Source organism: Eriocheir sinensis, chromosome 37, assembly GCF_024679095.1.
Source record: "Eriocheir sinensis breed Jianghai 21 chromosome 37, ASM2467909v1, whole genome shotgun sequence".
NCBI lineage: Eukaryota > Metazoa > Arthropoda > Malacostraca > Decapoda > Varunidae > Eriocheir > Eriocheir sinensis.
Genome location: NC_066545.1, coordinates 11,610,915 through 11,635,890, shown reverse-complemented (window position 1 = coordinate 11,635,890; position 24,976 = coordinate 11,610,915). Strand labels below are relative to the sequence as shown.

At 45.2% G+C, this 24,976-nt stretch overlaps 2 protein-coding genes across 4 annotated transcripts in view; one reads left to right on the top strand and one right to left on the bottom strand.

Moving 5' to 3' along the window:
- Window positions 1-24,976, bottom strand: part of LOC127008238 (uncharacterized) — a 27,912-nt gene extending 2,936 nt beyond the window's left edge. Inside the window, exons 1-9 of one of the 3 annotated variants that reach the window (XM_050879979.1) lie at window positions 24,832-24,976; window positions 16,426-17,712; window positions 15,221-15,313; window positions 13,559-13,609; window positions 9,462-9,616; window positions 7,528-7,682; window positions 3,081-3,253; window positions 1,665-1,819; window positions 769-930 (exon numbers count right to left, since the gene is read on the bottom strand). In XM_050879979.1, the coding sequence (XP_050735936.1) occupies window positions 769-930; window positions 1,665-1,819; window positions 3,081-3,253; window positions 7,528-7,682; window positions 9,462-9,616; window positions 13,559-13,609; window positions 15,221-15,313; window positions 16,426-17,705 (2,224 nt within the window). In that variant the 5' untranslated portion in view covers window positions 17,706-17,712; window positions 24,832-24,976. Of the gene's footprint in view, window positions 1-768; window positions 931-1,664; window positions 1,820-3,080; window positions 3,254-7,527; window positions 7,683-9,461; window positions 9,617-13,558; window positions 13,610-15,220; window positions 15,314-16,425; window positions 17,713-24,271; window positions 24,740-24,831 lie in introns of those variants that run through there. The other 2 variants (XM_050879978.1, XM_050879980.1) reach the window with 2 other exon arrangements.
- LOC127008239 (monocarboxylate transporter 13-like) overlaps window positions 20,791-24,976 on the top strand; it is a 29,749-nt gene continuing 25,563 nt past the window's right edge. The window contains exon 1 of the mRNA XM_050879983.1: window positions 20,791-20,844. The gene's annotated coding sequence lies outside the window, so the exon portion shown is untranslated. The remainder of the gene's footprint in view (window positions 20,845-24,976) is intronic.

The window sequence follows — 24,976 nt, the reverse complement described above, 5'->3', positions numbered from 1 at the left end:
TGGTGGAGAAAGGGAAGGAGTGGAAAGAAAGGGAAGGATGGTGGGAGTGGATGGGAAGTGGTTAGAAGAAGAGATAGGAAGGAGGTGATGGAAGGGAGGGAGTGGGAAGAAGAGAGGGAAGGAGGGAGGAAAAAATTGAGGGGTGAGGGTAGGGTGAGAAGGGGAGGAAAAGAGAAAGATGGGAAGGAGGGAGGGAGTGGATGGGAATTAGTTAGAAGAGATAGGAGGGAGGTGATGGAAGGGAGGGATTGGGAAGAAGAAAGGAGGGAAGGAGGGAGGAGTGAGGGTAGGGTGAGAAGGGGAGGAAAAGGGAAAGAAGGGAAGAAGAGAGAGAAAGAGTAGGGTGAGAGGAAGGTTGGGAAGAGAACAAATGGTTGAATGGATAAATTGGATTACCTTCCCTTTCCTATCCTTCCAAACTTTCTCTTTCATGCCTAGCCCTTCCTATTCCTTATCCTACCTTTTTCTTCCCTTCCCTTCCCTTCCCTTCCCTTCCCTTCCCTTCCCTTCAGTTCCTTTCCTTCTCTTTCCTTTCCAATCATGCCCCATCCTTCCAAACCTCTTTCATTTCCATTCCTTCTCATTTCTTACCCTAACCTCCCTTCCCTTCCCTTCCCTTCCCTTCCCTTCCCTTCCTTCCCTCTCCTCTCCTCTCCAATCATGCCCCATCCTTCCAAACCTCTTTCATTTCCATCCCATCTCATTTCTTACCCTACCCTCCCTTCCTTCCCTACCCTTCCCCTCCCCCCCTCCCCCTGGCTCCCTCACCGTGCTTGTAGAGGTGGAGCGGCATGAAGCCCTTCCAGATAGAAGTGGTGGTGAAGTGGCACTCCTCGGGGGATGTGGAGGCGAAGAGGCCATCGAAGTAGCGTCGCTTCTGTATACCGTACTTGAAGGTGCGCAGGACTTCGAAGCGGGGGCACTCCACACCTGGGGGACGGGGGAAAGGGGGTGAAAAGGGGGACTCTACTGAAGAACGGGGATGGGAAAGGGTGAAGGAAGGGGAAAAAGGGCACTCACTGAAAGGAGGAGGTAGGAAGGGGGTGAAGGGAAGGGAAAGAGGTGAGGATGGGTATTTTGTTCATGAAGAAATGGGGGGAATGTTGAGAAAGGGGTGGGAAGGGATGAAGGAAGGGGAAAAAGGGCACTCACTGAAAGGAGGAGGTAGGAAGGGCGTGAAGGGAAGGGAAAGAGGTGAGGATGGGTATTTTGTTCATGAAGGAAGAGGGAGAAGGTTGAGTAAGGAGATGGAAAGGGGTGAAGAAAGGGAGAAAAGGGAACTCGCTGAAAAGAGGAGGTAGGAAGGGGGTGAAGGGAAGGGGAAAGAGGTGAGAAGGGGTATTTTGTTCATGAAGGAAGAGGGAGAAGGTAAAGAAAGGGTTGAGAAGGGATATTTTGCACCTAAAGAAAGGATGAAAAGGAGCGAAAAGGTGTAAAAAGGATTCGCTACTAAAAATAGGGTAGGAAGAGGAGCGAATAGAGGAGAAAAGGGCCTTCATCCTTCTTCCTACCCGTCACCCTTCACCCTCCCACTCACCCTTAACCTCTCGCTCTTATCACCCAGCACCATTCACGCTACTTCCCTCACCCTTCACCAACCCCCCTCACACACTCTCTCACACCCTCCATCTCCCCACCTCCCCCTTCACCCTTCCCCTCCTCACCTCTGCACAGCTTGGTCAAGGTGCGCTGTGTGACCTTGTTGGCGCGGAGGGGGCGGCGCTGTGGGGGCGGAGGGCCTTTGGCGGGGGTCTGGGGGTTCCGGAAATTGGTGGCGTATATCCAGATCTCGTAGTACACAGCTTGGTACAACTCCGGCCTGGGGGGGGGGGAGGTAAGGGGGTAGGGGAGAGGAGGTAAAGGGAAGGGGTAAGAGAAAGGGAATAGGTGAGGGAAAGGAAAAAGGAAGGGGAAGAAAGGAAGGAGGTAGTCAGAAGAGAAGGGAAAGGAAAAGCAGATAAAGGAAAGAAAAGAAGAAGGGAAAAAGAAAGAAAAGAAGGGAAAAAGAAAGAAAAGAAGGGAAAAAGAAAGAAGAGAAGAGGAAGAAAGGTAGGAAATGGGAAGAGGAGAAGGAGAAGGGTGAAGAAAGGAAGGGCATGAGAAGGGAGAGGAAAGGAAGAAGATAGTGGGGGGGGGAAGAGGAGAGGAGGAGGAGAATGGGAGAAGGAAAGGAGAAGTAGTAAGGGGATATGAGAGAGAGAGAGAGAGAGAGAGAGAGAGAGAGAGAGAGAGAGAGAGAGAGAGAGAGAGAGAGAGAGAGAGAGAGAGAGAGAGAGAGAGAGAGGGGAGGAAGAAGAGGAAGGGTGAGGAATGAATAAATGATGATATTGATGTTACTATACCAATACGCTAATAGGGAAGCTTACTACTACTACTACTACGACTACTACTACTACTACTACTACTACTACTACCACCACCTCTATATCTACCACCATAACCCTTCCCCTTCATAAAAACAACAGCAATAACAATAACAACAACATTACTGATGATGATGATTATGATGACCCGACAGGTGTTTCCGGCCCCCCCAAACACCTGTAAGCACCCGAATTACCTTTTTTTCCTCCCTCATGACCACCGTTTTTCCCTCATCACTGTTAATAGCACTGCGGAGCCTTAACCGTTCACCTCACCCCCCTCTCCCTCCCCCCTTTACCCCCTTCCCTCTCTCTCCCCTCTCCCCCCTTAGTATTCCTCTCCCCTCTCCACTGATATTTTTCTCCCCCTCCTCACCTCTCCCTCTTTCTTTCCCTCACCTCTCTCTTCACCCCTCTCTCTCTCTCTCTCTTCCCTCTCCCCTCTCCCTCCCTTTATCTCACCTCTTATCCTCTCCCCTTTCTCCTCCTTCATCTCTTCCTCCTGATACTAGGCCTGATCTTCCTTTTTCCTCTTCCTGCTGTACATCTCCTCCTCCTCCTCCTTCTCTTCTTCTTCCTGTTCTTATGTTCCTCTTCCTCCTCCTCCTCCTCCTCCTCCTCCTCCTCCTCCTCCTCCTCCTGCTGTCACCTTTACTCCCATTACCTCCCACTTCTTGTCCTTCTACTGTCCACCTTCACTCCTCCTCCCCCCCTCACCTGCTGTAGGACGCGAGGTAGTAGTATCGGTCCATGAAGGCCTCCCCGTGCTGGCGGAGCTGCGTCATGAACGTCGTCACCTTCTCCTCCAGCAGCGCCTCCGTCACCTCCCACACGTTGGCCTCGAAGCTGTGCACAAACACCGTCTTGGCTTCCAGTTCGTCCACTAGCACCTGGGGAGGGAGGGGGGGATGAGGGGGGAGGTAGGGGAAGAGGGAGGGGAATGGATGACAGCTATGGGAGGTGAGGGAAGAGGGGAAGAGAGAGGATAGGGGGTGAAGAAGGCAAGGGAGGAAGAGGAGGAGGAGGAGGGAAGGGGGGGGGGACGTGAGAGGTGGTAGGGGAAGAGGGAGGGGAAAGGATGACAGCTCTGGGAGGTGAGGAAAGAGGGGAAGAGAGAGGAAAGGGTGAAGAAGGCAAGGAGGAAGAGGAGGAGGAGGGAAGGGGGGGAACGTGAGAGGAGGTAGGGGAAGAGGGGGGGGAAAGGATGACAGCTCTGGGAGGTGAGGAAAGAGGGGAAGAGAGAGGAAAGGGTGAAGAAGGGGAGGGGAGAAAGGAGAAAAGGAGGTGAGGGGTAGGGTGGGGAGTGAGAGGAGGTAGGGGAAGAGGGAGGGGAAAGGATGAAAGCTATGGGAGGTGAGGGAAGAGGGGAAGAGAGAGGATAGGGAGTGAAGAAGGCAAGGGAGGAAGAGGAGGAGGAGGGAAGGGGGGGGGACGTGAGAGGAGGTAGGGGAAGAGAGGGGGGAAAGGATGACAGCTCTAAGAGGAAGAGAGAGGAAAGGGTGAAGAAGGGAGGGAGAAAGGAGAAGAGGAGGTGGGTGGGGGTGAGAGGAGGTAGGGGAAGAGGGAGGGAAAGGATGACAGCTCTGGGAGGTGAGGGACGAGGGGTAGAGAAAGGAAGGGGTGAAGAAGGGGAGGGGAGAAAGGAGAAGAGGTGAGGGGTAGGGTGGGGAGTGAGAGGAGGTAGGGGAAGAGGGAGGGGAAAGGATGACAGCTCTGGGAGGTGAGGGACGAGGGGTAGAGAAAGGAAGGGGTGAAGAAGGGGAGGGGAGAAAGGAGAAGAGGTGAGGGGTAGGGTGGGGAGTGAGAGGAGGTAGGGGAAGAGGAAGGGGAAAGGATAACAGCTATGGGAGGTGAGGGAAGAGGGGAAGATAGAGGAAGGGGGTGAAGAAGGCGAGGGAGGAGAAGAGGAGGTGAGGGGAAGGGGAAGGATGAAGGAAAGGAGGACATGGAAACATGGAAATGCAGGCAACAGAAAGCCTATTGGCTCATTACGAGGTCGCCCGCTTGGGTGATTTAATCTGCTCGACCGCCACTTGGGGCTTGGTGAACAGATGAAAGCACCTCGATATTGAGGAGCAGATGGAAGCCCCTCGTTATTCAGTTTACTCCCGACGCAGCGAAATGACGGTCGATGTTATATTTGAAGGAGTTGATGGTATTCGCATTTACTACTTCTGAGGGAAGATTGTTCCAGTGGCGGATGACTCGGTTTGAAAAGAAACTCCTTCCAATGTCTGTGTTACATCGACTCGACTGAATGGGTAAACCGTTATTTCTAGTTCTTGAGTTGGTTTGCAGTTCAAAGAATTTGGAGTAATCGACGTTATTGAACTTTTTTTAGATACTTGAAGACTTGAATCATATCCCCTTCTAGGACAGCGAGGGGAGGGGAGGAAATGAGGTATTGGAAAAGGAAAAAGGGGGAGGGAAAGAGGAGAGGGGAGGGTGAGGGTGGCAGGGGAATGAAAGTGAGAGGAAGGGGTGAAAGGAAGAGGATTAAGGAAGGAAGGGGAGAGAGCGAGGAGAGGTGATTGGAAAGGGGAAGGGAGAGGAAAAGAGGAGAAGGGAGGGAAGAGGAAAAGAGAGGGGAAGAGGAAGAAAGGGAAAGGGGAGAAAATGAGAAAAGAAGAAAGGAAAAATAAATTAGGAGAGAGAGAGAGAGAGAGAGAGAGAGAGAGAGAGAGAGAGAGAGAGAGAGAGAGAGAGAGAGAGAGAGAGAGAGAGAGAGAGAGAGAGAGAGAGAGAGAGAGAGGGGGGGGGGGGGAAAGAGTTATAGAGATTAAAGGAAAAATGAGGGATGTAGGGGAGGGAGAGAAGGAGTGGGGAGGGAGGAGGGAGGAGAGGGAGGTGGTCGTGGCAAGCTTAGAGAAAGTAAGGGAGTTTAAAAGGTTTATGAAAGGAAGGGAGGAAGGGAGAGGGGGGGAGGGGGAGGAGAGGAGAGAGGAGAGGAGAGGAGAGAGTTAGGTTATGTAAGGAAGAGAAAGAGGAGGAAATAGAAAGGGAGAAAGAGAAAGAAGGAAGGAAAAAGTGGTAGGGATAGAAAGGGAGGAAGAAAAAAAAGAAAAACGAGAGAAAGAGAAAGAAAAAGAGGAAGGGATAGAAAGAGGAGGAAGAAAAAAAAGAAAAAAAAGGGATAGGAAGGGGAGTAAGAAAAAGGAAGAAAGGAGAAAGAGGGAGAGGGATAAGGGAGGATAGGAGGAGAGAAGGAGGATAAAGAAAGGAGAAAGAGGAAGAAGGGAAAGGGAAAGAAAGAGGAGGGAAGTAGAAGGAAAAAGAAGAGAGAGAGAGAGAGAGAGAGAGAGAGAGAGAGAGAGAGAGAGAGAGAGAGAGAGAGAGAGAGAGAGAGAGAGAGAGAGAGAGAGAGAATTATGTAAGCCTTTTCACAAGAGTACTACGAATTCGATTAAGGGGAAGAAGAAGGATTAGATCGCTTTAGTAGCTACTTAAGAGGCGATCAGGGTAGAGAATTCGCTGATTTTCTTTTTTTTTAACATCGCGTTCTTCAATAAAAAAAAATCATACATATTTTCCCATTTAATATTTCTCCGTCTATCTTTTTTTCTTTCTTTCCTTCTTTCTTTCTTGCTTTCATTGTTTTAATCTTTTTTTTCATTCCTTCACATTCATTTTTTTATTTCCCATTTCTCCGTCTATCTTTCTTTCTTTCTTTCCTTCTTTCTTTCTTTCTTTCATTGTTTTATCTTTTTTTTCATTCCCTCACATTCATTTTCCTATTTCCCATTTCTCCGTCTAGCTTTCTATCTTTCTTTCTTTCTCTCTTTCCTTCTTTTTCTTTCTTTCATTACTTTTATCTTTTACTTCATTCCTTCCATTCTTTCTTCATTTCTATATCTACCTGTTTTCTTCCTTTATTCACTTTCACTCTCCTCTCTTTGACCTTCACTCGTTAGCCATTCCTACCTGCCCGCCGCGCCCTCGTTAACAGGTATGTCTATTTTTACCTGGTTATTAGTAATGGGGTTCTTGGAAGGGGAAAAAGAAGGGGTGGAGATGAAAGAACCAGCAGTGGGAAGAGGAGGTATTGGTGGAGGAAAAGAAGGTGAAGGAGGTGGAAAAAGAAGGGAAGGAGATGAGCAGTGGAAGAAGAGGTATTGGTGGAGGAGGAGGAGGTGGAGTTGGAGGTGGAGGAATAGTGAAACAGGAGAAATAGAGGAAAATAATAACGAACTGTAAATAGAAAAGGAAGAAGAGGAGAAAAAGAAGGAGGAGGAATGAAAGAATAAATTGGAGGAGGAAGAGGAAGAAAAACAGGAAGAGGAGGAGGAGAAGGAGGAGGAAAAATAGAAGAAGTTGAGCCCGAACTGGAAAAAGGGAAAGAAAAAAGAAGAGAAGAAAAAGGAGGAGGAGGAGTGAAAGAATTAATTGGAGGAGGAAAAGGAAGGAAAAAGGTGGAGGTGGGGGTGAAGAAGGTGGAAGAAGAGGAGGAGGAGGAATAGTGAAAGAGGAGAAACAGAAGTTGAGAACGAACTGGAAAAAGAAGAGGAAGAAGAAGAGGAGAAAAAGGAGGAGGAGGAAAAGGAAGAAAAAGAGGCGATTTCAATAACGATGAAGAATAGGAGGAGGAGGAGAAGAAGAAGAAGGAAGTAAAGGAGGCGAAGAAAGAGGAGACGGTCTACAGAGATAAAGAAGAAAAAAAAACAGGAGAAAGAGGAGGAAAGAGAAAATGAAAAAAAAAAAGAACCACACAAATTCAACTCTATTTCACTTCTCTCCTCCCTACCCTAAACCTCCCCTTCCTTCCCCCTTCCCCTTCCCCTATAATCCCCTTCCTTCCCCCTCCCTCACCTTAACTTTACTTCCTTACGTCCAAACACACACACACACACACACACACACACACACACACACACACTCTCACTCCCCGCCCTTCCACACACACAACCTACTCCCTTCCCATACCTTCCCCTCCTCTCTCCCACCCTCCTCACCCTCCCTTACACCCACACCACACTCTCCCTTACACCCACACACAAACACCTTCCCCCTTCCCCCTGCATACACCCCGCACCCTACCCCACCCTCCCTCACACACATCTTCCCCAACTCCCCCTTCCCCTTACACTCCCCCATCCTGCCCCCTCTACTCCCCACCTTACCTCCCCTTTCCACCTTCCCCCTCCTCCTCCTCCCCATTTCCCCTCACTTCGTTGCTGATGGGCGTGGGCAGGTCCCCGGGTCTGTAGTAGTTGGGCTGGACGTACAGGGACACAGTGAAGTCGTTGGTCTCCTGCAGGACGCCTGGGTGACGCCCGAACTTGATCTGAGTCACAAAGGGGACGGTGAGGTTGAGCACGAGTCCTGGGGGAGAGATGGAGAGTCAGGGGGATGGAAATGGAGGGGAGAGGGGAGGGGGAGACGAGGGAGAGTGAAGGAGAAGGGAGAGGAGGGACAAGTGGACAGTGCAAGAAAGGAGGAAAAAAAGAAAGATAGAAAAAAAAGAAAGGAAGGAAGGAAACGGAGATAAAGAGGGAGGGGTGAAAAGTGAAGGCGAAGGGGTAGGGGAGAGCTGAGAGAGAGAGAGGAGAGGAGAAAAGAGAGATGGAGAGTCAAGGGGATGGAAATGGAGGGGAGAGGGGAGGGGGAGTGAAGAAGAAGGGAGAGGAGGGACAAGGGGACAGTGCAAGGAAGGAAGAAGAAAAGAAAGAAAAAAAAGAAGGGAAGAAAGGAAACGAAGAGAAAGAGAGAGAGGGGTGAGAAGTGAAGGCGAAGGGATAGGGGAGAGGTGAGAGAGAGAGGAGGAGGAGAGGAGGGAAAGGAAGAAAGTGAGAGGATACAAAGGAAGGAGGGAAGGAGGGAGAGTTAAGAAGTGACACACAGCTTCAGAGGTTTAAAGAAGAAGAAGAAGAAGAAGAAGAAGAAGAAGAAGAAGAAGAAGAAGAAGAAGAAGAAGAAGAAGAAGAAGAAGAACGAACTGGAAAAGAGAAAGGAAGTAGAAGAAGAGGAGAAAAAGGAGGAGGAGGAGGAGTGAAAGAATAAATTGGAGGAGGAAGAGAAAGAGAAACATGAAGAAGGAAAAGAAGAAATTGAAAAACTGGAAGAAGAAAAAAAAGAAAAAAAGAAAAGGTGGTGAAGGTGGCGGAATGAAGGACTGGTTAAGATAGAGATGTGGATGTACTAATAAGCTGCGCGTGACCTCAGTGCTCATATCCGTCTCTTTGGCCTTTGAAGAGATGATAAAATAATAATCAGGAAACTAAATAATAATAAAAATAATAATAATAATAAAAGTCCATTTCTTAATTATCTTTTTTTTCTCGTCTACGTAATTATTTCTTACTACTAAATTTAATCTCTTAAGTAGAACGACCCATTTTTTTTTTCTTTTTAGAGAGGAAGGTCATATTCAAGGGGTTATCAATTAGCGATTACGTAAAACTGTGTGTGTGTGTGTGTGTGTGTGTGTGTGTGTGTGTGTGTGTGTGTGTGTGTGTGTGTGTGACCAACTTCCTCCTCCTCCTCCTCCTCCTCCTCCTCCTTGCTCACCCTTCCCTCACCTTTCAATACTCCCTTCTCCCTAAATAATTCACCCTTTCCCCTTCACCTTAGTCACCCTGCTCAGCCCTCACCCTGATCACTGAGACCTTAGAAGTAGTCCTCCACCCTTTATACCCCTGTTACATTCCCCTTTTTCACCCTTCACCCTCGCAACCTTTCTCACCCCACTCACCCTAATCACTCTAGTCACCCTTCTCAGTCCTCACCCTGATCATTAAGGCCGTAGAATTATAGTCTTGGATCCTCATAAACCCCCTTTCACCCTTCACCCTTCCTCACCCTTCACCCTTACTAACCTCCCTTACCCTTCACCCTCACCCTAATCACCCTTGTTATAGTCCTCACCCTAATCGTTAAGGCCTCATAATATAACCTTTTTGCACCTCTCTCACCTATTCTCACCGTCACCCTTCACCCTAAGCACACTATCACCCTAATGCGGGCTATTTTTATTCGGGCTTTTTTTTATTATTGTTTCCTTTTTTGTGTGCCCTTGAGCTGTCTCCTTTGTTGTAAAAAAAAAATAATAATAATCACCCTACCAACGTTCCTAATCACCCTGTTCACCCTCCCATTCCTCACCCTGGTCGTTGAGGCCGTAGAAGTAGTCCTGGACGCGCATGTAACCCTCCAGCTCGGCCAGGACGCGGTTCTCGGAGATCATGACGGTGCTCACCCACAGCGTGTCGGGGTACTGGCGCACGTCGTAGTCCATGTTCCACTCCAGAAGGGTGTACCTGAGGGGGGGGGGGGGGCAGTAAAGAGGAGGTTAGCTAAGGGGGGCAGGTAAGGTAAGGGGGCAGTTGTAAGAGGAGGTTAGTTAAGGTGGGGCAGGTAGGGTAAGGTAAGATAAGGGGACAGTTGTAAGAGGAGGTTACTTAAGGTGGGGCAGGTAAGGTAAGGTAAGGTAAGGAGGCAGTTGTAAGAGGAGGTTAGTTAAGGTGGGGCAGGTAAGGTAAGGTAAGGTAAGGGGGCAGTTGTAAGAGTAGGTTAAGGTGGGGCAGGTAGGTAAGGAAGAGGAGGTTAGTTAAAGGGGGCAGGTAAGGTAAGGGGAGTTAAGGTGGGGCAGGTAAGGTAAGGTAAGGAGGCAGTTGTAAAGAGGATGTTAGTTAAGGTGGGGCAGGTATGGTAAGGTAAGGTAAGGGGGCAGTTGTAAGAGGAGGTTAGTTAAAGGGGGCAGGTAAGGTAAGGTAAGGTAAGGGGGCAGTTGTAAGAGGAGGTTACTTAAGGTGGGGCAGGTAAGGTAAGGTAAGGTAAGGGGGCAGTTGTAAGAGGAGGTTAGTTAAGGAGGGCAGGTAGGGTAAGGTAAGATAAGGGGGCAGTTGTAAGAGGAGGTTAGTTAAGGGGGCAGGTAACGTAAGGTAAGGTACGGGGGCAGTTGTAAGAGGAGGTTAGTTAAGGCGGCCAGGTAGGGTAAGGTAAGATAAGGGGGCAGTTGTAAGAGGAGGTTAGTTAAAAGGGGCAGGTAAGATAAGTGGGCAGTTGTAAGAGGAGGTTAGTTAAGGGGGGCAGGTAACGTAAGGTAAGGTAAAGCAGTTGTAAGAGGAGGTTAGTTAAGGGGGGCAGGTAACGTAAGGTAAGGTAAGGGGGCAGTTGTAAGAGGAGGTTAGTTAAGGGGGGCAGGTAGGGTAAGGTAAGGTAAGGGGGCAGTTGTAAGAGGAGGTTAGTTAAGGTGGGGCAGGTAGGGTAAGGTAAGGTAAGGGGGCAGTTGTAAGAGGAGGTTAATTAAGGGGCAGGTAGGTAAGGTAAGGTAAGGGACAGTTGTAAGAGGAGGTTAGTTAAGGGGGCAGGTAGGGTAAGGTAAGGTAAGGGACAGTTGTAAGAGGAGGTTAGTTAAGGGGCAGGCAGGGTAAGGTAAGGTACGGGGGCAGTTGTAAGAGGAGGTTAATTAAGGGGGGCAGGTAGGGTAAGGTAAGGTAAGGGGGCAGTTGTAAGAGGAGGTTAGTTAAGGGGGGCAGGTAAGGTAAGGTAAGGGGACAGTTGTAAGAGGAGGTTAGTTAAGGTGGGGCAGGTAGGGTAAGGTAAGGTAAGGGGGCAGTTGTAAGAGGAGGTTAGTTAAGGTGGGGCAGGTCAGGTAAGGGTGCAGTTGTAAGAGGAGGTTAGTTAAAGGGCAGGTAAGGTAAGGTAAGGTAAAGGGGCAGTTGTAAGAGGAGGTTAGTTAAGGTGGGGCAGGTAAGATAAGGTAAGATAAGTGGGCAGTTGTAAGAGGAGGTTAGTTAAGGGGGGCAGGTAAGGTAAGGTAAGGTAAGGGGGCAGTTGTAAGAGGAGGTTAGTTAAGGTGGGCAGGTAAGGTAAGGTAAGGTAAGGGGGCAGTTGTAAGAGGAGGTTAGTTAAGGGGGCAGGTAAGGTAAGGTAAGATAAGGGGGCAGTTGTAAGAGGAGGTTAGTTAAGGGGGCAGGTGGTAAGGTAAGGGGGCAGTTGTAAGAGGAGGTTTGTTAAGGTGGGGCAGGTAAGGTAAGTGGGCAGTTGTAAGAGGAGGTTAGTTAAGGGGGGCAGGTAAGGTAAGATAAGGGGACAGTTGTAAGAGGAGGTTAGTTAAGGTGGGGAAGGTAAGGTAAGGTAAGATAAGCGGGCAGTTGTAAGAGGAGTTTACTTAAGGGGGGCAGGTAAGGTAAGGGGGCAGTTGTAAGAGGAGGTTAGTTAAGGGGGGCAGGTAAGGTAAGGTAAGGTAAGGGGAACAGGTGAAAATAATTAGGAAAGGTATGGTAAAGGGGTGAGGCGAAGGCGAAGGGGGGGGCAGATGTAAGAGGAGGTTAATTAAAGGGGGGGGGGGGCAGGTAATGTAAGGTAAGCTAAGGGGAACAGGTGAAAATAATTAGGAAAGGTATGGTAAAGGGGTGAGGGGAAGGCGAAGGGGGGGCATATGTAAGATGAGGTTAGTTAAGGGGGGGGCAGGTAAGGTAAGGTAAGGTAAGGGGAACAGGTGGAAATAATTAGGTAAGGTATGGTAAAGGGGTGAGGCGAAGGCGAAGGGGGGGGCAGTTGTAAGAGGAGGTTAGTTAAGGAGGGGCAGGTAAGGTAAGCTAAGCTAAGGGGAACAGGTGGAAATAATTAGGAAAGGTATGGTAAAGGGGTGAGGCGAAGGGTCAGGTGAGTAAGGGACGCAGGGTAAAGTAAGGGAGACAGGTGATGATTGGTAAGGTAGGGTGTGACAGGTGAGACAGTGAGTGGAGGCGAGATATACCTTTTTCATATTTCCTCACCCTCCTCGGCCTTCCCCTTAACACCAGTTCCAATAATGACCGAATGCCAGACACTGTTACCCAGGAGCTTTCAATGAGCCACTCTCGCGGGTCAGTGGCTGCAGACAACGCGGTATTTTTTCTTCTTGGTAACAGTGCGGCGCAAACAGGACAGGAAGGAAAGTAATTAGAAGTAGTGACGTGCGTGGGTATTAACGAAGTAGGAAGAATATTTTGAAGGTGCTGTTGTTTTCGAAGTTGGTAATAGGTGACGCTTCTTGGTAATGAGAACTTGAAATAGGGTGGATAGGGGAAGGAGGATAGTAATAGGAAGAAGATGAAGAAGAAGAAGAGGAAGAAGATGAAGATGAAGAAGAAGAAGAAGAAGTAGAAGAAGGAGTAAAACATCGAAGCAGGAAGAAAATGGACAAAGAATATCGTCAACAGGAAGGAAGGAAAGAAGGAATTGAGTGAAGGATGAAGGAAGGGAAGAAGGAAGAGGAGGAGGAAGGAAGAAAGGAAGGGAGAGGAAAGGATTAAAGGCAAGGAATATCGAGAGAGAGAGAGAGAGAGAGAGAGAGAGAGAGAGAGAGAGAGAGAGAGAGAGAGAGAGAGAGAGAGAGAGAGAGAGAGAGAGAGAGAGAGAGAGAGAGGAAAACACACACACTTTGGACACTCTCTCTCTCTCTCTCTCTCTCTCTCTCTCTCTCTCCAATCACGAATTTTCCTCAAGAACCCCAGAAGGAAGGGAGGAAGCGAAGGGAGGAAGGGAGAGAGGGAGAGAGAGAAGGATAAGCCGAAGGAAGGAAGGAGAGGAAAGAATGAATGAGTGAATGGAGACAGACAAAAGTTAACATGTGGATGGATGGATAGACAGACAGACAGACAGACAGACAGACCGATAAACAGACAGATAGACAGATATGTAGATAGACAGACACCTTATTTGCACTTTTTATTTGCCCTTATTCTGCTTCCCTTACTGCAAAAAAAGATAGATAGACTGATAGATAGATAGATAAAGATAGATAGATAGAAATAGATAGACAAAGAGCATTATGAACAATTTAGCTTTTCTTTCTTCTTTCCCTCCTTCCTTCCTTCCTTCCTTCCTTCCCTCTTCCTTCATTTTTCAGCAAGAACAATAACAAAAACAAAAACAAAAGGACGAAGCAAGAGGAAGAGGAGAAGGGGGAAGAGACAATGGCGAAAGCGGGTTAGGAAGAGGAAAAAGAGGAGGAGGAGGAGGAGGAGGACTAGAAAAAACGAAGGAAGGAAACAAAGAGGAGGAACAGAGAGAGAGAGAGAGAGAGAGAGAGAGAGAGAGAGAGAGAGAGAGAGAGAGAGAGAGAGAGAGAGAGAGAGAGAGAGAGAGAGAGAGAGAGAGAGAGAGAGAGAGAGAGAGAGAGAGAGAGAGAGAGAGAGAGAGAGAGAGAGAGAGAGAGAGAGAGAGAGAGAGAGAGAGAGAGAGAGAGAGAGAGAGAGAGAGACACTGACCTGGGGCAGCGTGGAGCACAGTCCCACGGGTCGCTGGGGGTCGGGGCTCGCCTGAGGGTCACGCCGGGATCACCGAGGTCAAAGGTCAAAAGTTGAAGGTCACGCCGCCGAAGAAAATTGAATTATAAAAAAAAGAGAAAATTCGATGAAATGCAAGTAAAAAAACGATTCAATAAAGTCCAATTGAAAAAAAAAAAGGAATGATGGAAATAAAAAATTTTAAAATGTTAATAGGTAAAAAAATGAAGAAAAAAATGAAGCTGTAAAAAAGAGATAATAATAATAACATTTTGAGTAAGAAAAAATATAGTAAAAACATTTGTGTGAGAGGTGAAAGAAAGGAAGGAAGAAAAAAAAGAAAAGAAAAAGAAGGAAAGAAGGAAGGAAGGAAGAAAAAAGAAAATAAAGAAGGAAGGAAGGAAGAAAAAAAGAAAATAAAGAAGGAAAGAAGAAAGAAAGGATGAAAGAGAAAAAGGAAGAAAGATAAATAAGAAAGAAAGAAGGAAAAGAAAGAAAGGAAGGAAGAGCGGAAGGAGGGAAGGAGGAGAAAAGAAGAAAAGAAAGAAAGGAAGGAAAGAATAACACACACACACACACACACACACACACACACACACACACACACACACACACACACACACACACACACACACACACACACACACACACACACACACACCTAAAAGTTAAAAGTCAGAGAAAAATAACGAAAACCGGGGAAAATACGAAGTGTAAGAGAAAGGATACAATGACGGAATGGCGTGTCGGGGAGAGATTTTCAGGGCCCGAGTGAATTTTGGGAAGAGGAAGGGAATTTATTTTACGAGAGAGAGAGAGAGAGAGAGAGAGAGAGAGAGAGAGAGAGAGAGAGAGAGAGAGAGAGAGAGAGAGAGAGAGAGAGAGACTAACTTGGTGGTCTTTTCCGTGATGAGGAGTTAACGAAATCATATAACAAAGAGAGAGAGAGAGAGAGAGAGAGAGAGAGAGAGAGAGAGAGAGAGAGAGAGAGAGAGAGAGAGAGAGAGAGAGAGAAGGGTGATTGACTAAACAGACCGACCTTCTCTCTCTCTCTCTCTCTCTCTCTCTCTCACAAAAAATAGAGTAAGGATAACATTTCACCGTTAAGGTTTTGCTGTCACTGCAATCTTTTTTTTTTTTTTCAGTGTTGCAAAGAAACAAATAAAACAAAGAAACAAAGAAATAAATAAAAACGAGACAGACATATAGATAGACAGTTAGATAGATAGATAGATAGATAAATTGATAGATATATAGATAGATAGAGAGAGAGATAGGAAGATAGATAGATGGAAAGAAAGTAAAAATAAAAAGGCTGATAGAGAGAAAGAATAGTGAATAGATAGATAGATAGATAGACAAATAGATGGATAAATAGATAGATAGATAGAAAGTGAGATAGATACATAGATTAACAGATAAACAGAAAAAAAAAAGATAAACGAAAAAAAGGAGTAGAGGAAGATAATGTCAACAAATAGATTGAGAGAGAGATGGATAAGACAAAGAAGAAAAAAAAGAAAGATAGATAAACAGACAAACAAACACTTTAATATTAATAGACCCAATCATCAAAGTTTTCCTATCTCGTTCCTCCGTGCCTCCGATGATAGCATGACACGACGCCGCCGGGGGGAGACTCACGTGGGCGCGGCCATGGTGGTGGGGGGGGAGGGGGAGTGCCCGGGCTTGTCAAACACGAACAGGACCTGGGGCTCGCTGGTCTGAACCTCGAACCTGCGACCACGGGGGAGGGGGAGGAAAAAGTGAAAGTCAAGCCACGGGGGAGGGGGAGGGAAAAGCGAAAGTGAAGCCACAGGTGAATGGAAATAAAATAGTCAATCCACTTCTGGTTAATCAAAATAATATAAGTCATTCCACTCTTGGTAAGTCAATCAGTAAAAAACAATACTCATGCCACAGATAAGAAGAAAATGGTAGATTGAAAGAAAGTAATAGTCGTCACACCTGAGATAGAGGTATTATTGAGGTATCCAAAGAATAGCCGAAAAACTTTGAGAGAAGAACAGTAATAATGATAATAGAGGAGGAGGAGGAGGAAGAAAGGAAGGAGAAAATTAAGGAAGTAAGGAAGAAAGAAAGAAAGGAAGGAGAAAATTAAAGAAGGAAGGAAGGAAGAAAGGAAGGAAGGAAGTAAGGAAGGAAGGAAGAAAGAAAGAAAGGAAGGGGAAAATTAAGGAAGTAAGTAAGAAAGAAAGAAAGAAAGGAAGGAGAAAATTAAAGAAGGAAGGAAGGAAGGAAGGAAGTAAGGAAGGAAGAAAGAAAGAAAGAAAGGAAGGGGAAAATTAAGGAAGTAAGGAAGGAAGAAAGGAAGGAAAACATTAAGGAAGTAAGGAAGGAAGAAAGAAAGGAAGGAGGTAGAGAAAAGAAAAGAGGAAGGTGAAGGGAAGAAAAGGAAAGGAAAAGAAAAGAGAAAGGAAAGGAAAGGAGAGGAGAGGAGAAAGAAAGGGAAAGGATAAAAAAAAGAAGGAATTAACACAGGAGCGGAAAGAAAAGAAAAAAAGAAAAATGAAAAGGACAAGAAAAAAATGAAAAGGAAGGAGGTAGAGAATAGAAAAGAGGAAGGTGAGGGAAAGAAAAGGAAAGGAAAAGAAGAGAAAGGAGAGGAGAAAGAATGGAAGAGGGGAAAAAAGGAAGGATGGATCACAGGAGGAGGGAAAGGGAAAGAAAAAAATGAAAGTGAAAACAAGAAAAGAATGAAAAAAATAAATACCACACATCTTTACACCTGTGGCACCCAGTAATCACCTCTCATTACCGCTCACTCACTCACCCACATCATTACACCTGTCCCACTAATTGCACCTCACTATCACTCACTCACTCACCTGGCACCACCTTCACCGTACTCATATTCATAGCCGTCCTCATATTCCTTTTCGGGGGGGCTGGGGGGTGAGTAGACCGGGGTAGGAGGGGCAGCGGGCTCAGTGGAGGGTGGAGGAGGTGGTGATACAGGTGGTGGTTGAGCCTGCGGTGGTTGCGGTGGTGGTGGTGACGGCGGTAGTGGAGGTGGTGGTGGAGGCGGTGCTGGGGCCTGGGGGTGCTGGGCTTGGGTTCCTGCTGGGGGCACAGGGGGGATGGGGGGTCTGGGTCTTGCTGGGGGGACTTTTCTGGGTCTAGCGATGGTCCTTGGGTCTGTTCCGGCGAGGTGTGGGTCTCTTCGTCTTGGTTGGGGTTGATGGGTATGGGCTGGGGGTGGTCTGGGGGGGATGGGGCTGACTAGGCTGCGAGAGGCGAGGGAGGGGGTGGGGGTGGTCATCCAGGGAGGGGGGTCAAGCTCCTGGTAGTCTGCGTCTGTGTCTGTCTGTCTGTGGGGCTCGATTAGCAGGGTAGAGTCGTCATCTTCCATTAGGGATTCGAGATGTGGTCGTGGATGCTGTGGTGGGGGTGTGGTGGAGTCATGTGGTGGTGTGGGAGGGATTTGTGGAGGTCTTGGATGCTGTGAGGGCTGTTGGGAGGCTGTAGGGGAGGGCTGTGGCTGTGTGGAGGGATGCTGTGGCTGTGTGGCTGAGTCAGGGCCGTGTGTTGACGAGGTGTTTGGCTCGGGCGAATTATCTGAGTGTGAAAATAGATTATGTGGGTGAGAGGAAAAGTTTGAGGAAGGAGTAGAAGAAAGAGGAAGAGGAGGAGTGAGAGAGTCTGGGGAAGGGGACGAGGAATTTGAAGACAACAACAACGAAGAGGAGGAAGAGGAGAAGGAGGAGGAGGAGGAGGAAGAAGAATACGGGTAGCCAAAACCTCTCCCTTCCCTCCTTCCCTCCCCTCTAGGATCCACAAGAGGGCTGGGTGTTGGCAAGACCGTCCCATCCTCCGTCGAATCACCTACAAGAGACCCATTTTCTTTGACAAGTGGAGGAAGGACTTCGCTGTTTTCACTCCCCGGGGCGGCCGTGGAGGCGGGGCTTGTGGCATCAACTGGGTACACTTGTGGGGGCGTTGGGAGGGGCCCTGTGAGGTTATGAGGCCCCGGGGTCGTGGGTAAGGTCGTATTGGCCCCCTCCGTCAGGTTAAAGGCGGCCTCCTGATCCTGTACTGCCGATTCCAGGGACAAAATACCGACCATTCGCAGTAGAAACACAGCCATGGCGCCGCCCGAACTGACCATACCGCACCTATAGACGAAAAGAAGGGGGAAAGGGATTAGATTCTGTTACTTATACATTCACACCAGACACCGAAAAACGCCTAGAGCTGTACCGTATATCTAAAACTACAGTGGGACAAGTTATAACAGAAAGGAAGAGACTATAATTATGAAAAGAAGAAAAACTGTGGCGGGATAAGTTCATGGTGTCACGATAAACGAGTCGGAGTTGAGTGATCGAGGTTGCCATCACGCCGCACCTATAGACGGAGAGAAGGGAAAAGAGGATTGGATCGTGTTACTTATACTCTCACACTAGACAGCATAAACCGCCTAGAGCTAAACCAGATACCTAAAACTATACCGTAACAAGTCATAAGAGAAGAAAACTAAAAGGGGACAAGTTTTACGAGAGAAGAAAACTATAACTTCAATAGGGAGAAAAATTAGGGAGGGAATGAAAGGGAGGGGATAAAGGAGAATGAGAAAATGAAGGACTGATGGAAAGGAAAATGGAAAGAAGGAAGGAATAAAACTTCAATAGGGAGAGAAAATAAGGAGGGAGTGAAAGAAAGGGGATAAAGGAGAATGAGAAAATGAAGGACTGATGGAAAGGAAAATGGGAAGAAGGAAGGAAGTTATCAAAGGAAAGCAAAAAGAGGAAGGAAAGAAATCGAAAGACATGAGCCGATGGAATAAATGAATTACAGGAAAGGAAAATGGGAAAAAAAGGCAATAAATAAAGAAGGAAGGAAGAGAAAGATAATGAGGAAGAAAACATAAGAAGGAGAGAGATCAAAAGGAAATGAAGGGCCGATGGAATGAATTAATACCAGAAAAGGAAAATGGAAAGAAAGGAATAGAGAAAAAGAGGGAAGACAGAGAGAGAGAGAAAGAGGGAAAGAATAAAGACAGAAAAGGAAGTAGGAGAGATTGTAGGTGAGGGAGGGAAGAGTGGAGGTAATTTGAGGGGGGAGGGAGAAAGAGGGAGAAACAACTTGAATGGAGGAAAGAAGGCCAGAGGGAGAAATTAAGGAAGGAATGGAGGGAGGAAAGAGGAGAAGGCTTAAAGGATAAAGGAAGAGGAGGAAGAAGCAGAAGAGGAGAGAAGGAAAGAAGAGAGAGGAAAGGAATCAAGCCAATAAGAGAGAGAGAGAGAGAGAGAGAGAGAGAGAGAGAGAGAGAGAGAGAGAGAGAGAGAGAGAGAGAGAGAGAGAGAGAGAGAGAGAGAGAGAGAGAGAGATTAAGGAAGGAAGGGAGGAGATAACGCGAAGGAGGGAAATGGAGGAGGAAGGAAGCGAGGAAGACAAGAGGAGAGAAGGAGAAGGAGAAGAGAGGGGCTGATGCAAGATAGGGAGAGAAAGAGGACAATAAACGCGGAACAAGAGAAGGGGGAAGAAAATGGAAGAAAACGAAGAAGAAGAAGAAGAAGAAGAGGAAAAAAAAAGAATAATGAAAGAGAAACAAGAAAGGCAAAAAAAAAAAAGAGAAAATGACCAAGAGATAAAAATAAAAGGATGAAAAAAACAAGAACGAAAAAGGAAAATTAAAAAGAATCAAAGAAAAAAACAGAAAAGATAAAAAGTGTAAGAGAAAAAAAAATGAAGGAAAAAAACAAGAAATGAAATGCAGAAAAAATATAATAAAATTATGAAAAAAACGAGAACGACAAAGAAAAATGAAAGAAAAAAAGAGAAAATGTGAAAAAGAAAAAGAAAATAAATGACAAGATGATAAAAATGAAGGAAGAAAAAGACGGAAATGAAAATAAAGCAAAGAAATAAAGGAACAAACAGAGAGAGAGAGAGAGAGAGAGAGAGAGAGAGAGAGAGAGAGAGAGAGAGAGAGAGAGAGAGAGAGAGAGAGAGGGTTGCCTTATCCATCCATACATCTGTCTTCTCCATTTTCTTTTTTTTTTTCTTTTTTTCTCGACCTCTTTCTAGAAGGTCGTGTGTTTTATTAGTTTTTTGGTTGTTTGTGTCTTTGTTTACTTGTTTGTTATGATTGTTTGCTTGAATATCTAGACTCGTTAAAAAGTTTGGTCACCTGAGAAAAACAGAAAAGATAAAAGATTAAACGTGTAAAAAAGAGAAAAAAAATACAAATGAAGGAAAATATTGCAGAGAAAAAAAAATAATGAAAACACGAGAACGACAAAGAAAAAAAAATAAAGAAAAAAAGATAAAAGAGAAAATATGTAAAAGAAAAAGAAATGACAAGACGATAGAGAGAGAGAGAGAGAGAGAGAGAGAGAGAGAGAGAGAGAGAGAGAGAGAGAGAGAGAGAGAGAGAGAGAGAGAGAGATTGTCGTAAAAAATAAAAATAAAGAATAAAATAATCCACATACGCGAGTTTATTCGGTAACAACAACAAAAATAAACAAACAAAAAATATCATGCCCAGATTTCGATCAAACTTTGCGGGCAGAGAAAATAAGTAAGAGACTGATTCGTGGTATTCGTCCGCAAACTTTCCTGAAAATTCCTTTATTATAACTTTGAAAATTACTTAATAACAGACAGAGACAGACGTTGAGAGACAGACAGACGGATAAACATACACGAAAAGACTTACAAACAGACAGATAGATAGATAGACAGACAGATAGGTAGACGGACGAACAGACAGACAGATAGACAGACACAAAACGACAGACAGACAGATAACTAGACAGATAGACAGACACAAAACGATAGACAGACAGATAGACAGACAGACAGACAGACAGACACAGATACAGACAGAGAGACGAGTAGGCATAGCTCCGATAATGAATAAAATGGAAAAAAAAATAACAATCAGTATTTCGAAACTATTTGTCGTGGTATTTTGAAGTGTTTATTTTGTTTACCGTTAATTGTGTTTGTGGCTGGTTGATGCACACACACACACACACACACACATAATGAGCCATCTTGTGTGTGTGTGTGTGTGTGTGTGTGTGTGTGTGTGTGTGTGTGTGTGTGTGACGTTAATGTGTGCACCTGGCTTTCACCTGTTTGCTCGCTGACACACACACACACACACACACACACACTCACACACACACTGCATGGATAGCCCCAGTGCTAATCTCCGTATCTTTCTTTATCTTATCAGAGCCTTGGATGTCAGCGGCCACCTCTCCATCCCTTACCTGCGCAATCACGGAATCATGAAGGTAAGCAAGGTGTGTCTCCCTGAGGTGTGTTACCCTCATTTACTAAACAGGGACACGCACTTCTCGTTATACGCGTAGTTAAATTATGCCGGGTTTTTTTTAAGATCATAATGCTAAAAGGGTCAACATTTTCTTACTTTTTTTTTACACGTGTTTAAATTTTTGCGATTTTTTTCCTAATTTTAAAACGGTCAACATTGTCTTATTTTTACGCGTAGTTAAATTATGCTTTTTTTTGTTGTTGTTTTTTGTTTGTTTTTAAGGTCATAATGCTAAAAGGGTCAACATTTTCTTACCTTTTTTACGTATTTTAAGTTTTGCGATTTTTTTTTTTTTTTTTCTAATTCTAAAACGGTCAACATTGCCTTATTTTTATACGTGTTTAAATTATGCTGTTGTTTTTTTCTGAAGATCGTGATGCTATAAGTCTTTTTTTTTTTATTTATATGCGTGTTTAGATTACTCGTTTTTTTTTCTATAGGATTATAATGTAAAAAAGGCAGCATTTTTTTTTATCTTACTCGTTTCGGTTACAGCAACGTGAAACTAATCTTCTTAACTTCCATTGTGTGTGTGTGTGTGTGTGTGTGTGTGTGTTATGGGAAAGTGTTCAAATTACGCAAAAGTCACTACGCAGCCTCTTCTTCTTCTTCTTTTCTTTTTTTTTTTTTTTTTGTAGTAAACGCCCCCCTCCCCCTTTCGGCGCGGACACAACCCCCCCCCCCCCCCTCCTCCCCTTTCGCGTATTTCACAGTATCATTGAAAATCCTCCCCGCCTGCCCTCACAGTCTGAGATGAATCGAGGTTGCAAAATATGTAACTTATAGTATCTGTTCTCGTCTGACTCTATATACTGCACTGCGTATAATAAGAATAAGCATAAGAAAATTATCATGTTAGGTCGATTCATTAACTTGTAAAATTGGTTCATCGAGAGCTTGTAAAGAACGGTGTCTGGCATTCTTCTACTGCTGGAAATTATGTCAAGGGAAGAAGCTGATGATTATTGGAGCGTTCATCTTGACGCCGCAACTGCCGAGTCATATGGCCTCTAATTTAATACAGAACTATTATACACTAAAACAATAAAACCCGAAAAACAACACCGATAAAACAACATAAAAGCACTTAAAAATTTAATACAGAATTATTATACACTAAAACAATAAAACCCGAAAAAACAACACCGATAAAACTACATAAAAGCACTTAAAAATTTAATACAGAACTATTATACACTAAAACAATAAAACCCGAAAAAACAACACCAATAAAACTACATAAAAGCACTTAAAAATTTAATACAGAACTATTATACACTAAAACAATAAAACCCGAAAAAACAACACCAATAAAACTACATAAAAGCACTTAAAAATTTAATACAGAACTATTATACACTAAAACAATAAAACCCGAAAAAACAACACCAATAAAACTACATAAAAGCACTTAAAAATTTAAAACGTTATAAAAAATACACTAATAGCTCTATAAAACCGGTTGAAAATGAAATAGAAGATAAAAAACAGCGATAGAAAGTCAAAAAACCTTCAGGAAGTTAATGAAGAGGAGCTTGTGATAGGAGGAGCAGAGATGATGTGATAAATGTAAGGAAGAAAAGAAGAAAAAGAATAAGGGTAAGAAAACAGAGAGGAGATCATCATTCCATCTTGCCATATCCACTCTTCTCATCCTCCTCCTCCTCTTCCTCTCTCCCCTCACCCTTATCTGATCTCTTCCCTCTCCCTTTCCATCCGTCCCCTCTTCCTCCTTCCTTCCTCTGTCCCCTCGTTCACCCTCCACTCCTCCCCTATCCCCTCTTCCCTTCGCACCATGTCTTCTATTTCGGGAACAGAAGGGGGGAAGAAGAAAATAGGAGAGGGGAAATGAGAAAGGAAAACAAGGACAACAGGAAAATAAGGGTTGGAAGCATAAATGAAAAAAAGGAATAAATGAAAAAGAAAGTCGGGAAAAGAAAAGGAGAAGAGAGAAACATGAAAGAAAAAAGATAAACGAAATAGGGAGAAGGAAAGGAAGGAGAGGAAGGGAGAAAACAAGGCAAGGAAGAAAGAAGGAAGGGAAGAAGAAAGGAGAAGATAAGAAAGGAAGGGAGGAAGAGATGGAGTTCCGTGAGCGTAGGAGGAAGAGGAGGAGGGAGAGGAAGGGAAGGAGGGAGAGGGGGAGAAGGAGAGGGAGGAAAGGAGAGAAAGAGTTCCGGGTGAGCATGAGAGACAGAGAGAGAGAGAGAGAGAGAGAGAGAGAGAGAGAGAGAGAGAGAGAGAGAGAGAATAAGTTGAATTACACACCGTCTTCTCTCTCTCTCCATCTATCCATCTATCTCTCTCTCTATCAAGGGTGACCTAGAACATCCCTCGGTGGTGGTGGTGGTGGTCATTGGGGTCAGGTCGGCGGCCCTTGACCTCCATGCAGCATTGAGGTCACGGGCTGGTTAAGGAATGTCACTTGTGGGAAGGAGATTGTGGAGGTATTTTATTATTATTATTATTATTATTATTATTATTATTACTAGAGCTGTTGTTGTTATCGTTTTAGAGAGAGAGATTAAATGACGATGGTGACAGTTATGATTATGTCAGACCATGAGTCACACACACACACACACACACACACACACACACACACACACACACACACACACACACGTTATTGAAAAGAGCAAACGAAAAAATTAATTCTCTCTCTCTCTCTCTCTCTCTCTCTCTCTCATTTCCCTTTTAATCTTCTTTGTTTGATTTTCTTCTTGTCTTCAACTTTTTAATTAAACTTTTTCTTGTAGCTCGGCACTCTCTCTCTCTCTCTCTCTCTCTCTCTCTCCAAAAGATTAAATTAATATGTATATTCTATCCAAATTCTGTTGCGTTTTCATGATTTTTTTTCCATTCTAAGACGGGTTGATTGCTGAACGAATTAATTACATGAAGGAGGGCATTGAATCTATATTTCTCTATTATTTCATACTTTACAAAATCCGTACCTGTTTTATATTGCTCGGAAGATTTGAACAGCAAGCACCCCCCTTTCCCTCTTATTTTCATTTTTGCAGTAATAGAATCTTGCAGTCAACCATTCGCACAGTCATCATCGCTGTTCACTTTTGCTCATCTCCAATCGCTACATGCTTTAGTAACAATAATCACTTTACTTCGGTTTAAGATTCACCAAACTCTAAGGTCGGTATTGTAAGACTCTTGCTTCCCGCATCAGCTAATTCTAAAGGTCAAAGAGGGGGTCAGTCGGGTTCCAATGAGTGTTTCTTCGGGTTCACGGCACAGAAGAAGGGTCAAACTACCACCAGGGTCATAAAACTATTACTGGAAATGCCCAAAATTCCTACGAAAGCCTTGTCAAAATGTTTAGTAATACGGCCCAGAAGACAACAACAACAGGGGTCATCTACACTCACCTCTACATATCATCACTCGCAGGGCTGGGCAGGACACGGCCGGGCATTGTAACCAACCACACGCTCTCTCCTTGCGGTAATCTTGTGACTTGGATCTTTCCTTCTTGGACTTCGATGTTTGCTCGTACTTCAATTTCTTTCTCCTCAATTCAATCTCTTCCCCCTTCTTGCACTTCGATATCTATTCCTTTTATTACTTCGTTATCTTCCTCCCTCTTGTATTTCAATCTCCTCTTCTCTTACTTCGATTTTTAATTCTTTTACTTCAATCTCCTCCCCTACCGGTATTTCGATCTCGTCCTTCTATTTCTACCTCTTCTACTACTTTATTTCGATGTCCTCTAATCTCCCTGCGTCTATATACACAGAGAGTGGCACTAACACTGCTCTCACTACTCTCTCTGGCCCTGTATATACACTCAAATACCCACTCACTCACTCACTCACTAACCTCCACTTGTAAAATTCATTCATCTTTTCCGATCGTACACCAGCGGAAAAAATATCGTACCAATCACGTCAGTTCCATCGGTGAGTGGTGAAGGGTCTTATTTACTCACCAGTGTTCTTATCGTTGTTCCTTGGCGTTTAGGGCGCTTTGGGGGTGTTGGCGAGGCGTGTGCGCGGCCCGGGTGTGTTGTGGGTGGTGTGAGTGTTGTGTCGTGTCCCGGCAGCGCTGCCAGATGAGAAAAACATGTGATTCGG